The 13,768-nt window shown below is 54.4% G+C and overlaps 1 protein-coding gene across 1 annotated transcript in view; it reads right to left on the bottom strand.

The window, feature by feature from the left end:
* CACNA1E (calcium voltage-gated channel subunit alpha1 E) overlaps positions 1-13,768 on the bottom strand; it is a 147,556-nt gene that overhangs the window by 66,797 nt on the left and 66,991 nt on the right. Inside the window, 4 exon segments of the mRNA XM_040611360.1 lie at positions 7,908-8,055; positions 8,057-8,090; positions 8,399-8,551; positions 9,337-9,440. Of these exon segments, the coding sequence (XP_040467294.1) occupies positions 7,908-8,055; positions 8,057-8,090; positions 8,399-8,551; positions 9,337-9,440 (439 nt within the window).

Below are 13,768 nucleotides of genomic sequence, written 5' to 3'. Positions count from 1 at the left end.
GTGGGGTGCTGAGGGCAGGCAGCAGTCCCTGCAGAGGGGTGCAGGATGCTCTGCAAAGCCCACAGCACACGGGCATGCTTGTGTCAGGCATGGGGGGAAGTGGGAAAACAGGGAAAAATCCAATATATTTCAATTTTCTGTTTTCTAAATGGAATGCAAAAAATGCATTGCTAGAAGCGTTGCTAAAAATCAGGTGTTTTCAAAACATTTGAAATAGGTGTTGAGACCAATTTTTATTCTGTTCTCCTGTATTTCATTGAGAAACTGCACCTAGATGTCCCAGCATCCACCTGCAGACCCTGTCTTCACGCGTGCCTGTGCCCCCTCCTCCTTTCGCCCCCAGCCATCCCTCCCTGCGACCCCTCAACCGCTCCCACCTCTGCTCCCAAACCCCCACCTTCTCCCTGCCCAGACCCCTCCTGCACCTTCCCCAGCCTCAGATGAGGGCACCCCCCTCAGTGCCCAAAGGCAGGATGAACTTTTCCTGATGAAATATTTGCAAAGCTCTGCAGCCTTCATTAGACATGGCGCTCGGCTAAAGCGGCACCAGTGTTCCCAGTCCAGATCCTCAGCATCAGGCTCAGACACGTGCCAGCTGCTGCCTCTCCGGCAGGATCTGGAGCCTGCACGCCGCACTGGGGCACGGTTTTCATGGGATCAGCTTTGGGGCTGGTTTTCAGTGGAGCTCGGGGATTGCCAGGCTGGATTCCCTGCTTTGTTTTGAGCATGCTGCCAGCCCAGACAGGCAGCTCAGGGCCCGTGATATGTTTCCTGCCGTGGCAAGGGGGGTTGGAACTTTAAGGTCCCTTCCAACCCAAGCCATTCTATGATTCCTAGATGCAGGAACATCCCCAGCTCCAGCTGCAATGCTCTGGGGCAACAGACCTACACGTAACCTTGCTCAAGGTCCCCAACTCACCCCAATACCCCTCACAAGCCCAGCTGGATGCACATCAGCACGTGCACCAACATAGACGCATGGAAACAGCTTTACAAAGCCTCATTGGTACCATTTCCAGCACCAAACCCTCTAATGAAATTACAGGTCCGGAGCTTAACGAAGATGAGCAATGCAGGGCCAAGCAGCACCGAGACTCTCCCATCACCTCCCCTCCTTGAGTCTGGCGTTGCTGGGCATTGCCGGAGCATCGGTGCCTCTGCCAGCCCCTGGGTCCCCCCGTTCCTGCCAGCAGACGGACTTTCCCGTGCGGGCAGGGAGGAGGGTGTGGGCAGGGAGCTTTTGACAGAACATGCCTGCAAAGCTGGGGATCCAGCAGACAGTTTGTTTCTTGCTGTGTCATTTCAGCGCACACACGCAGAGGGAAAAGGGGGGGAAAAAATTCAAAAAAATATGCAGGAACATTTGGCAAGCCAGCGAAGGTCTGACTTTGCTGAGTGCAGAGAAAGAGCCGTTTCTTCCAAAGGGAGAAGAGGGTAAAGCAGGCTGGCTGCCGCTCACACGCCTGTTGGGGCTGAGCTCCAGCACCCATGGCTGGCAGCACGCGAGCTGCCAGCTCGGGCACCAGCAGGAGCCATTTGGGGAAAAACAGCTCGTTCCATGAAGTTTGGAAGGTTTTAAACCTTCGGGCTGGAATTTGAAGTCTCCTCTCTGAAGCCCTGATAACTCAACTGCATTTTAAACGCTCGGTGTTTAATGCTTCAGAGGAAGAAGCAGGAAGGGGCTCTGTCCTGCGGTGCCACGTGTGCCAGGGACTTTCTGGCAGCCCCCCATGTCCCCCCGCCCAGCACACAGCACACCCCGCTTCGCCCTCACGGCTAGGAGCCGCCAGGAATAGCTGCAGAGGCATTAAGATCTGTGCTTGCTACTGAGCTGCTAAGAGCACAGGGTGCTGATTAAATTTTCATACCTCCCTGACAGGATATTTTGTGTGTGTTGTGTTTTAATTTAAAACACATAAGGAGGAACTCCTTTTCCCTTTGCAAGTGTTCCAGCTTGAGAGCCTGGCATCGTCCCAGGGCACAGAGGGCTAAAAAGCCAAGTGGTTCCCCTCTTGCACCATCCCTCTCATCTCTTCCTCCTCTCCCCAGAGATCATTTCTAGCCAGTGCTGCTCCTTGCTGGGAGCCACCACACTCCCAGCTTCACCCTGCACAGTGCCCAAAGGAGTAGCAGGGCAGGCTCGGCCCCTGGCTGTGGGACCACCGTGCTGAGCTCCTCCAGTGTTCTCTGCCCATCACTGTGGTGTCAGGGCAGGTGCTGTTTATGGGGGGATCTTTGCCCTGCCAGCCCTCACTGCAGAGTCCCTACAACCCTCAGCACATGGCTGGCACTGCTGCAGCTCTTGCCCTGGAATCGGGGACCCCAGGGGACTGGCACCAATGTCCAGAGGAGCTACAGCAGCTCTGGGAAGCGCTGGAGCTCAGGAAGGCTTCCCAGCTCATCTCAGGTCCGAGCAAACTCCTCTCTGGTTGAATCAATTTCACTGGCCCCTGGCTGCCCCACATAAAGCCAGGCACTGCCCTCATTCTCTGAAAGGCAAGAGGAGATACCCACCAAGACCTGCGTGATGCTCAGGTCCCGCTCACACTGTTCGCACATAGGTGCTTAAGGGAGAGCAGCTGAGTGCTGAGCATCCCAAGGGATGGCTGTGACAAGCCAAGAAGAACTTATGCCAACAAGAAATGAGCAATTTTATACACACACCCAGAGAAGAGTAATTGTTTTGCAACAGATCCCTGCTCTGATCCCCTCCAAGGCTGCTTGACTAGTGCAGCTGGGGACCTGGCAGGGAGCAAGGCAGCCAAGCTTTGCACCCATCTCCAATCCTCGTGCTCCAGCACAGCCAGTGATTTAACACACCTCCCTTTCCCAACACCCCGAATCAGGGCTGCCTGAACAGTCCTCATTTCATCAAGGATGGATATTTCACCACATTTGAAAACCAGGCTTCAGCAGAAGATCTCAGGTTTGGAGCTTCACAGTTGAAACCAGCCCAAGCCAACTTTTGAAAACCCAGCTCCGCACCCAGCAGCATGAAACCCCGATCTCTGCACATGGTGAGATTCTTCTCAGCCCTTTAGCACCCCACATTTAGAGGAGATCCCAAACCCCGGGGCCACACTGGGCTCCTGCAGGGCGTCCTCCCCTTGCACCCTCCTGGCCACAGCACCTCGGGCATGCTAGCAGCATGTGGCGGTTGAGTCACACTTGCTGCGAAGCTCCTTCCTTGCAGCAGCTTTTGCAGAGCCTCTGCTGCCGGGCTCGGCATGCACGGCTTGCGCTTCGCACCTAGCAAGCGCGTTTGCAACTGCCTGGCTGTTTGCAGGCGGCTGTTATGCTTTGCAGGGGGCTACAAGACCTGCACATCCCATCTCCCCTGAGGCTGTGGCACACAGATCTGCCCACAACCACTGCATTTTAGTAGGTATTTTGGAAGCTGCTGAGGACTCGATACTCTTTTCCCCAGCAAACGCTCTCCTCCTGATGCACCAAGGTACTCCTCCAGCACCCAGAAGGCTCCCAGCACTAGCCCTGGCATCACCTAATGCTCTCTGTACCTTTTTGCCCTCCTGCTTCCCTATAGTCCCGATTCTGCCACAAAAGGCCTTTTGGGTTTACAGCAAGCAACTGCAGCCAGCTAGCTCCCGTTACGCCTTGCAATGCATTTTTAATTAGTAGCGCGAATGCTCTTCCAGTGCTGCTTTAATGCATGTGCTTAGGAGGCAAATGTTTTTACCCATCGCTGCCAATAGCCATGGCCCTGTGCAAAGTCAGCTTGGCTCTTTGCATGGCCCAGCTGCAGGTTGGTTATCACTGCTGTGCAGGCACTCCCCGTCTGCAGGTTGCTTCAACTCTCAGAAATTTACTGAAGCCACAACATGAGGATCCAGAGTTCAACCTGACAGCCAGATCCAGGCAGAGAAACACTTTCCCCATGCAGCAGGCTCTGGTTCTCTGCACCAGCCCTGCTGTACCTTGGAAGTGCTCAGTCTCTCTCCCAGGGCGAGCAGAGGGTGCCCAGGGCCATGCCCCACACGTGCCCGTGCTTGTACTCATGGCCCCTTGCAACCATATGCAACCTCAGCAACCGCTTGCAACCACAACCACTTGTACCTCGCAGCAGCCTCAGACCCTGCAAGCAGTGCCAGCAGGAACAGCAGACAGCCCTGGCTCCCCTGCCTGCATCTGTCCATCTTTGTGTTGCTCCCACAGCTGTAAACAGCTTTCTCCATGCACTTGTGTCGTCACTTGTCCCACACTAACCTAATGTTAATGCCCAACTGGGGGCTGGGGCTCCTGCGCTGCATGGCTGGCGTTGCCGGCTCCGGAGAGCCGAGAGCAGTGCTCGGGGCAAGGGACCCAGCTGGGACAGGCAGGGCTGAGCCCTCTCCCTGCAGAGCCCACCAAGCCAGCCCACAGCCCCAGCATATGCTTGCCACTGGGCTTTTTCATCCCATCTCAGCTCCTGACAGCATGGGGGAAAGAGAAAAGTAGAATCTCCCAGCCAGCCGGGCTCCTCCTCACTACTTGCAAGCACAGCAGCTGAACGCTTCCAAACAGGAAAGCAAATAACTAGTCTCAGTAAACAAATACAGCCTCTTGAGTCCATGTTTTAGAGGAAACTATGAATTCATACTCCTCTCCTGTTTGCTTTCTGGCACCAGGGGAGCTGGACTGAGCATCCGAAGCCACCAGCACCCACTGAGTGCCTGTGTCGTGTCCAGCCAGCCCCGTGGCACTCACCAGCAGCCCCTCACCAGCCCTGCCACTCCCTGCCCAGACCCCAGCATCACTGTTTAAAGTCAAAAATCTGCAACCCAGCCCCTACCCCATGCCGACACGGCTGCAGAGGCGGAGAAGTAGGACAGTGAGCTTCTTTGCCAGCATTAAATTTCCCTCTGGTCCCTACAGAAATCAGGTTTGGTCTCCAGCCAGCCCAGGGAAGGGGCACCTGCTCCAGTGTAAGAAGAAAAGCAAAATACTCCTTAGCCCCTGTTTTGGACAACAGAGACAGCCAGAGGAACCACAAAGCCACAACACTCCCCTCTAAAAAGACGTTAAAGTCCTTCAGGCTCCCAGGGATGGGAGCTAGAAAAGCCATAACACCCCACAATCTGAGGCTTTTTCTTTCTTTTTTAAACAGATACTGTGATTTCTACCTAGTAAGACAGCATTTCACGCAGGCAAAGCTGATTAAAACAAGGCAAAAGGCAAACACATCCATGAAATAACACATGTGGAAAGTACCACCAGGCCAATTAGCTTTTCGTGATGCTATCTACAAATTCCAGGAGCTATGCTTCTAGACCTGGTAAAATTGTGGAAAAATGGGTCTTAAAATCACAATACAGTTACACAGGGGAATACTATAGTAAGCAATTTCTTTGAGAGGTTGCTAAAGTGGTTTTCCTGCAATCTCCTTCTCTGCAGCGTGAACCTGCAAGGACGCAGCCTCCCATCTCTTTACCCTGGTGGGAAAGCAGAGTCCCACCTCGATTCCCCCAAACCTGGGGCATGTGCTAGGCAAGGTCCATGCTGGTTAGCAGCAGGACCCTGCTCTGGTTTGCTGCTCCAAGTGATGAAGGTGACAGCAGAGCATCCCAGTGGCTTTCCACTCCTGCCCAGCCCTCCTCCTGCATCCCCCGGGGACCACATCCCCCACCTGTATGCCTCATTTTGCTATTAAAAAACAGGCAGAAGCTCATTCTGCTGCCTCCAAGCAGCAGAAGGACTGAGCACCCATAGCCTTTGCAATCTAGAGGCACCCTACGAGACAGCCAGCATCCCCAGGGAGGGCGGGAGGCACAGCCCGACAGTGCTGGGAACAGTGTCCATCCCTCGCCGCCTCCCAGAATGAATCAGCAGGATTTTACTATACCAAGGCCCCAGTCTTCACTTGATTAAAAGCCAAGAAATGTCCATAATCCTTTCTGTTATAGGTAAGTAATAACTGGTTCTTCGCAGAGGAGCGGGAAAGGGAGGTACCTTACAGTCCCAGCCATCAGGGACACCATGACAGAGCACGTCTGCCCGGCAATGCTGCCGATGTTGAGAAGATTATTTGGATAACAGGTCTTATGGCCCCCCAGGTGTCCTGGAGAGCCCTCAGTTTAGCAGCAGTGGTGGTAAAGAAGGGATCACCCAGGGCAGGTCCTGCAGAGCACGGTTTTCAGTGCTCCCAGCAGCATCTCCCATCCTTACCCTCCAGTAAGATCCAGATGGTGGACCATCAAATCCTGGACACTGAACGGATTGGCTTGTCTTCCCAGTAAGGATATCCCAAAGAGCAGGAGACCAGACTTTTTTGGGAACCACCAGTACAAACCCTCAAGGTCGCTCAGACCATAAATCACCTGTCCATGTATCTCACTGACTCCTTGCACACTGCAACCCAGGCTCTAGCACGGGAAGTACTGCTGCTAATCGCTGCAGGTGCCAAAGGACAGGGAGGAAGGGACATAGGGAGTGCCGATGATAGCAGCGCCCGGCTTTTGCAGAGAAATGATCATTAACACAAGAAACAAGGTGCAGGACGGGTTGCTGGTGCCAGCCGTGGGCAGTGCTGGGCATGCATGGGATGCTGTACAGCAGTGTGAGCAGGCAGCAGTCGCCCAGCCACACTGACAGCAGGGGAACCATGCTGCCAAGCTGGAAAAATCACCTTTCCTGCTTATACTCAACTATGCCTGGGCAATAGGTGCTGTAGTTAAATCTCTAACCCCATTGATACACCAGAAGCAGTCGAGAAATGGTCTTTTCTCAGTCTGAACACTGAGATGATTCAATCATGCCTAACTCCCCTGCTGAAGCAGCAAGATCCATACACCCCCATCCTCATGGTAAAGTCTTGCCATGAACTCTCCCCTTTCCATCCCAGTCTAGGTTTCACAGTCCATCTACCCATGCACACTATCCTGCGCCTCCAGAAGGACCCTGGGATGGATGGAGCGGGAAGGGGGCCCCACTGCTGGCAGCGTGGTGCCTTTACCTAGGGTTAAAAGCCACCCTTTCTGCTGACAATGAAGTAACTATCAAAGCATGTTTCCCCATCACAAGCCATTCAATTTGCCTCCCGCAGGGCAATGCCACTGAAATCTCCAGGCATTATGGGAACCAGGGTATAAAAACATTCCCGGTGCAATGACGCCAAAATTGATGCTGAAATTAGGCTGGGAACAGAACTAGCATAGTTACTTCTAGCCCCAAAACTAAAACATACATATACAGTCAATCACCCACAATGATATTGCACTTTGTGATCACCCATGGCTTTGTTCCTGCTTCTAGCTTTGCCCCCAAGTTGCTCCCTGGGCACCCCAAGGGCTCAGACATCGGCAACTTCAAGCAGTTGCAAACCACAGGAACTCAGCCCAGCCATGCCCAGCTTCATCAGCGCTGACATATGTTTGCAGCACAAATACCAATGATCTCAGCTCCCTGTTGGACACCAAAATGCTGCCCCTGCCCCCCAGGGAGGGGGCCAAGCCCAGCTTCGGGGCTTTCCAAGGCCACCATGGGGATGCAGGCACCTCTGCTGCCTGGTCTGCAGGGAGAGGGGACGTGCAGTAGCCAGAAACCACATCCACGTATACAGAGCTGCCCCAAGGAGCCCAGGAGGAGGAGGAACAACAAAGGAAAGATACCCTTCAGGGACAGCCCTCAAGCAGAAGGCTTGCTGCAGCCCACGTCCACGAGGTTTTGCTCTCTGCAATGGGTTGCACAACCAGCCCAGAGATGGGGACCAAGCCCTTCCAGCTCCCTTTGCCCGGAGACACATAACACGCCTCTCTGTCCCCCATCTCCTGCCCAAATGGGAAGGACCAACCCCATCCCCATCATGAAGAAAACTCAGGATCTTACAGGTTTCCAGCACACAGAAATACTGTCCCCAGCTCCACATTCCCATGCCCAGCTGCCCAAAGAGACCCCAGAGCAGCGCTACTCACATTGTACAGGACTGTGGTCCACCCTTCCATGGTGATGCACTGGAAGACGGTCAACACAGCAAAGAGGATGTTGTCAAACTGCGTGATCCCATCGTTGGGACCGATCCACTCCCGGCATTCGTATCCTGGGGGGCAACCCTGCACCCCGCATGGATGGGGGGGGGTCCAGCTCCTCTAGTTCACCTGCGAGCACACAGCAGAGAACCAAAGGAGACAGAGGTAAGAGAGAGGCAGGGGACAGGCGAGGGAAGGGTCTGAATGCCGGCGGGCTTGGGACAGAGCACAAGACCGCGCTGGGACTAGCCAGGGATGACACAGACTGCTTCCATAAGAAACTGGGACATCCTGAACGCAAGCGGTTGATGCCTGGCGCACACAAAGCAAAATGCAGGATCTTCTCAGCCCTGGGCTTCACATGATAGCAACGTGCGCTCGTCCCAGCTGTTTTTCACCCATGGGATGCCAAGCGGGCGCAGAGCCCTTCTCCCCACCTGAATTGTTTGTATAGCAGGCTCGGTGCAGCTTCCCGCTGTAGAACTCCAGGCCGATGATAGCAAACATGAGGATAGCAAAAAAGAGCAGCAAGCCAATCTGGAGGAGAGGCACCATGGCCTTCATGATGGATTTCAGCACAATCTGCAGGCCTGGAAGGGGAAAGAAAGAGCACAGCTCAGCACAGTGCTGCAAACCCCCTGCCTGGGCACATCCATCCCACCTCTAGCAAGAGAAAGACAGTGAGCAGGGAGGATGGGCAGTCATCAGACAGATGCAAGAAACCAGCACAGCCTGGATAATCCCTTAGGGCAGGGAAGGACCATGGAGGAAAGCACCACCCTGGGGGGAGCAGGAAGGGCCAGGCTGCAAAGCAAAGCTTGAGGAGGGCTGGTTTCTGGTTCTGGTCTTCCCTCTGTCCTGCCTGTCCTTATCCCACCTGGACTTTGTGGGACATGGCCCGTGCAGCTCTGTCCCCCTCACTGCCCCCAGGGCACGGATCCAGCACACCACCCACCCCATGCCCAGGGCAGGAGGGATGGGAGGACCAGTGCCAGCAGCAGCCTAGTTTCTTTATTTATCCCCACGCTGGCAGATGAAATCTTGCAAAAAAATCCTCAGATCTCCTCCAAATAAACCTCAGTCCTGAAAGGAGCCACCCACTGCCTTCTGGCCAGGGAATCGGAGCCACGGGTGAGCCCTGGTGAGCTGCCGAGCCCAGCCTTGCGCCAGCACGGAGCAGGCTGGGCAGGGGGAACCGCCACCCGGGAACACCAAATGCTGCCATCCTACAGCTCCCACCACGTGGCAGGGTTTTCCCTCTCTTTCCTGATTTCACCCTCTGTCTCTGACGGGAACGAGAACCCCTCTTGCTCTGAAGGACATAATGGGATGGGTGTGGACACCCCAAAGGGAGGACCAGGAGCATCCAACTTACTGGGAATGCCTGAGACGAGCTTCAGAGGTCTGAGCACACGCACAGCCCGCAGCGTCCGCAGGTCCACGTGGGTGTTGAAGTGCGTCCCAGCAGTGGCAAGGATGCTGTGGGCAGACAGGGAGAGAGAGCAGAGTTATCCTGGGCAAAGCCCTCAGCCACCCCGGTGCCAAAAGCCATGTTCTCACGCCAGGCTGGAGGAAGCCACGAGGCAGACCGTGTCCCTGGGTAGGTATAGAGATTCAACAGCTCCCAAAGCCCACGTGCCAGCAAGCCCTGTTTGATGCTAGCACCAAAGCTCATGGGCCACTGCGGCCAGCCAAAGCCACCTAGGGGCCACCCCACCCTGGCAGCCCCCCATCGATGCCTCCCACGTGCCAGGATGGCCAGGGACAGCCCCACGCCGCAGCACTGGCCATCACCTATGCCGTGCAATTGTGCTCTGGGGCCTCAGTGCTACCAACACCATATCCATCGTGCCTACATGGGATTAACCTGCCTTCCAGGCAGGTAGCAAGCACGTGGACCAGAGATGGGGGTCACTTCCCTGAGGGTCACCCACACTCCCTTGGCAACACCTCCAGCCATCAGTTGCTCTGGCTTTTTCCACATATGGAGCTTCCTTAGAGTCCCACCTCTGGGATTGCCGACAAGGAGCCGAGAACCTCACATGCATTCAAAAATCTATAGTAATGAAAGTTTGATGACCTTGGAAGGCAACCAGCAGGCACAGGAAGGACTCCAGAGGTTTTCCTTTAAAACACAAAGATATTTTTTTTTCAAGCCCATCTCTGGAAAACAAATTGGGGCAGAAGGGAGCTGGTGCACATCGAGTCCAGCAGCGGCAATACTCGAGGCCCCTGTACCTGCTGGGGTGACGCGGGTCAGGGATGCTGGCAGAGACACGGGAGCACAGATCGCAGTGCCAGAGCTCGTGGGCTCCTCTCCCATCCAGGGCTCAGTCCCCAGATGCTGGGCAAGGAGGAGGAGGGAGTGCTGCAGCAGAGGAGCAGGCGATGGGGAGGAGAGCGGGACAGAGAGAGGCAGCAACCTCAGGGTTGTTTGCAGCAATCCAAAAACCCAGGGAAATTGGGTCATTGTTCCACTAATTCATCTAATTACAGGCCAGAGCAGCTCTCTGGCGCGCTGAGCAATTAGCACTCTTTCTCTCTCCCTCTCCCCGAGGTACGGCAGGTACCAACCTGTCCCTCCAGAAAGGCGGTTGGGTTTCCTAGGATACCCTGGCAGCAGAAATGCTCTAACATCAGCAAACCCGACTGTTTCAACTCCTTTTCCTACCCTCCTCTTCCTCCCTGCCCCAGCACAAAGGGTCAGCTGCAAAGCTTGGCCCCAGCATCCCCCACATTTCCCCGCGTACCAGGCTGCTTATCCCCGATGTATATGGGCATCATTTACCCTTGATAGCACCACCCCTTTCCCCTGTCCTCCTTTGGCAAGGTCCCTGTTCCCCAGCCTGTGACCAGCCCCCACTACCCGCAGGGCTGACGGGAGAGCAGAAGAGGGACTTAATTAAGTCAGGAGCACCCAGAGGCTGGGGAGAGCTGCATTGTTAAATTGGTTGTAAGATCAAAATCAATAAGTATGATAAAGCACGGCCACTCAGCTACACGTGGGAGAGAGAAGAGCAGAGGCGCTTTCATCTCTTTCACGCAGCCTGCCTGTGAGAGCAGGGTAACCCAGCGCTCCCCAAAACGCCAGCATAGAGGACACGCTGTGTCCAATGGCATGCTGGAGACCCCGAGACCCTCCTTCAACTTTGCTCCTCATGTTCCAACGCCTGGTGTCCAGCCAGCCTCCCAAAGGGGTGGGGAAAAGGCATTTGCAGCCCCTGTGCTGACTCCAGCTAGGATGGAGCATCTCCAGGAGGCCAGGGATGCTCCTGGGCTGGACACAGGCTGCAGTGCTTCTCCTGAGGGCTCGCCAACACAAGCCCAGCAGGAAGGCTCCTGGCAGCAGAGCAGGATCGACAGCCTTCTCCTACCACCACAGAGCAGCAGGAGCTGTGGCCAAGCACAGCTGGGCAGAGTGGTGGAGGTGGAGCCGTCACTGGTCCCAGCCCCACCGCACATCTCCTCCCTGGGGCAGGACCATCACCTAAGGCTGGTCCGGCGCGGCGGAGGGAAGGAGAGCGCCCTGGCTGCAAAGTCCTCTGCTAACCCAGATTTGCTTGAAGGGCTCAGGAGCCGTCGCGCTGAGCCTCCAGGCAAGGTTCAGGCGATTTCAGGGCACTACTTCCCAGCGCTCTAAATTAGCTGCTAAGAATGGGACTCCTGTGTGGCAAGGTGACATGCTCCTTGTCCTCACTGGGGGACAAGGGACATCACAAGCTGTTTTAGAAGGGGATTTGAACAGATCACCAGAGCGAGGTGGTTGCACTGCAGACATGTCTCCTGACCAATGACAGAAAGATGACCAACCGCTACGAAACAGGTGCCTGAGCATCCTTTTGCAGGCAGAGCTGCAGCTCCCAGTGAGGGCAGATGCACTGGGAGCACGCACTGCTCAAGCTGCTCCTGGCAAACCCATCCATCCCAGAGCGCCGAGAGCAGGGTCTGATCAAACCTGGACCACCTTCAGACCAATTGAGGTGGCTGGAAAAAGCTAAGCAAGCTTCCAGGCACACAAGCCTGGCTTCTGCCTGCTTTTCCCAAGCCTTTCAGTGATTCTAAGTATCGGAGATTGCCTCTCCCCAATAGCCAGGCTTCACTAGTACACACAGACACCACCACCACATCACTGCTAATAATATACACAATGCTCAAAACACACCTTCCTGCTCTGAACTTCAGCATCTCACCTGTTAATTGCTTGTTAACCCTCTAAACATGCCTCTCTTTTAATTTGCAAAGAGCCACCCGTATCACCTAGCACACCCACTTCTGATTCATTGGCACACGTTAGGGCTTCTTACAGCTCCTCGGGATGCACAGCATGGAGATGGGACTTGGGCTGTGACAAACCTTTGTGCTGGCACAGGGCGGCAGCTCCGGTATCTGTAGAACAATTTAAACCCTTTTCGATCACTTACAATATCCACGTCTGATGTGCTAATAATTATTCTTTATTTTTAGGCAAGGACCCAAACTAAAATTACATTTCACCATCCAAGTTATTTGAAAAAGCTGCCAGATTGGGCTATAAAAATCTCAATGATCTCATGCTTTTCATCATATGTACTGGAGGAAAAAAAGAAGAAAAAAGAAGTGAAGGCGTTTTTATAGGTCACCCAGGCAAAGGGGTTAGTTTTACTTCTTCAGAGGAAAGGGGGAAAAGAGACTTCAGGTGGAGAAAAGAGCAGAGAGGAGCTATCGGAAGAATGCAAATGAAAAAGGAGAGAGGAGGCAGGATGGGAAATATATGCTAATCCCCTGAAGTATAATTGAATAGTGAGCAATCACCAGCAGACAAAAACATGCTTTCGGGGGGGGGGGAGAGGAAAAAAAAATCCAATGCTTTGTGTTTGCAACCAGGATGATTGTTTTATTTTATTTATTTACAGCCTCCAGAGCGAAGGGCAAGCTCCTGCTGGGCCCGCCGCACCTGCAGGCTTTGGGGCTGGCTGCTGGCAGAGCGATGCTCAGCCCTCGGGCACCACTCCAGCTCGCAGCAGCTGAGCAAAGCGCATGCCCTCGGCCTCCAGCTGAAGGCCTGCACCTATGGATCTCTTCTCGGAGTGTGCAAAAAAAGAAAAAAAATCACACAACACACACATTTTAACTGACTCTCTGCTCTTTGGAACTTCGCAAGAATAAGCCACGAGTGATGCTCAAATGGCCCTGGCCACACAAAGCACTTCTACTAGCACAGAGCCTGTACCAAATTCGGGCACTATCACACACTACAGCACCCACTACACCTCTGCTGTCCACGCCAGAGGCTGTGCCTTGCACCCGCTCCTGTCCCTATCACCCCACCAGGAGCAGCACCAGCAGCCCTGAAGCCTCAGCCCTTGAGGACAGCACACACAGCTCTGGGCGTGCTGCAAAATGCTTTGTGCTGGGGACCCCAAGCAAAAGCTGAACCCCCAGATGATCAGATTGACTCTCGATTCATCCCCCCTCCCCAAACTGAGCATCCCTCAGCCAGTTCCATCAGGGATCGTTGCAGAGGTACATGCAGACAAGCCATCCCAGCAAAGGGCAGCTCCAGGGTGTGCCGAGTACAGGGAGGGATCGGCTGAGACAGACTAATCTCAGCTCAAAATCTGGGGCAGGGAGGGTGCTGGCTGGCTGGCTGACATGCAAATTAATATTTATAATTAAGTGGAAGGGCCCCTGAAGGCTTGCACTGCCACCTGACTCTATGAGGGAGACTACTTCATAATTAATACACTGGTCAAACGGCTCATGGAAAGTAAGTTACCTGATGAATTTACCCTATTCTTGCCCTTTTCTGCTGGTGAATCTACCCCTCC

This window comes from Falco naumanni, chromosome 11, assembly GCF_017639655.2.
Source record: "Falco naumanni isolate bFalNau1 chromosome 11, bFalNau1.pat, whole genome shotgun sequence".
In the NCBI taxonomy this organism is placed as follows: domain Eukaryota; kingdom Metazoa; phylum Chordata; class Aves; order Falconiformes; family Falconidae; genus Falco; species Falco naumanni.
Note: the sequence above shows the minus strand (reverse complement) of the source record. Positions and strands in the feature narration are given on the sequence as shown.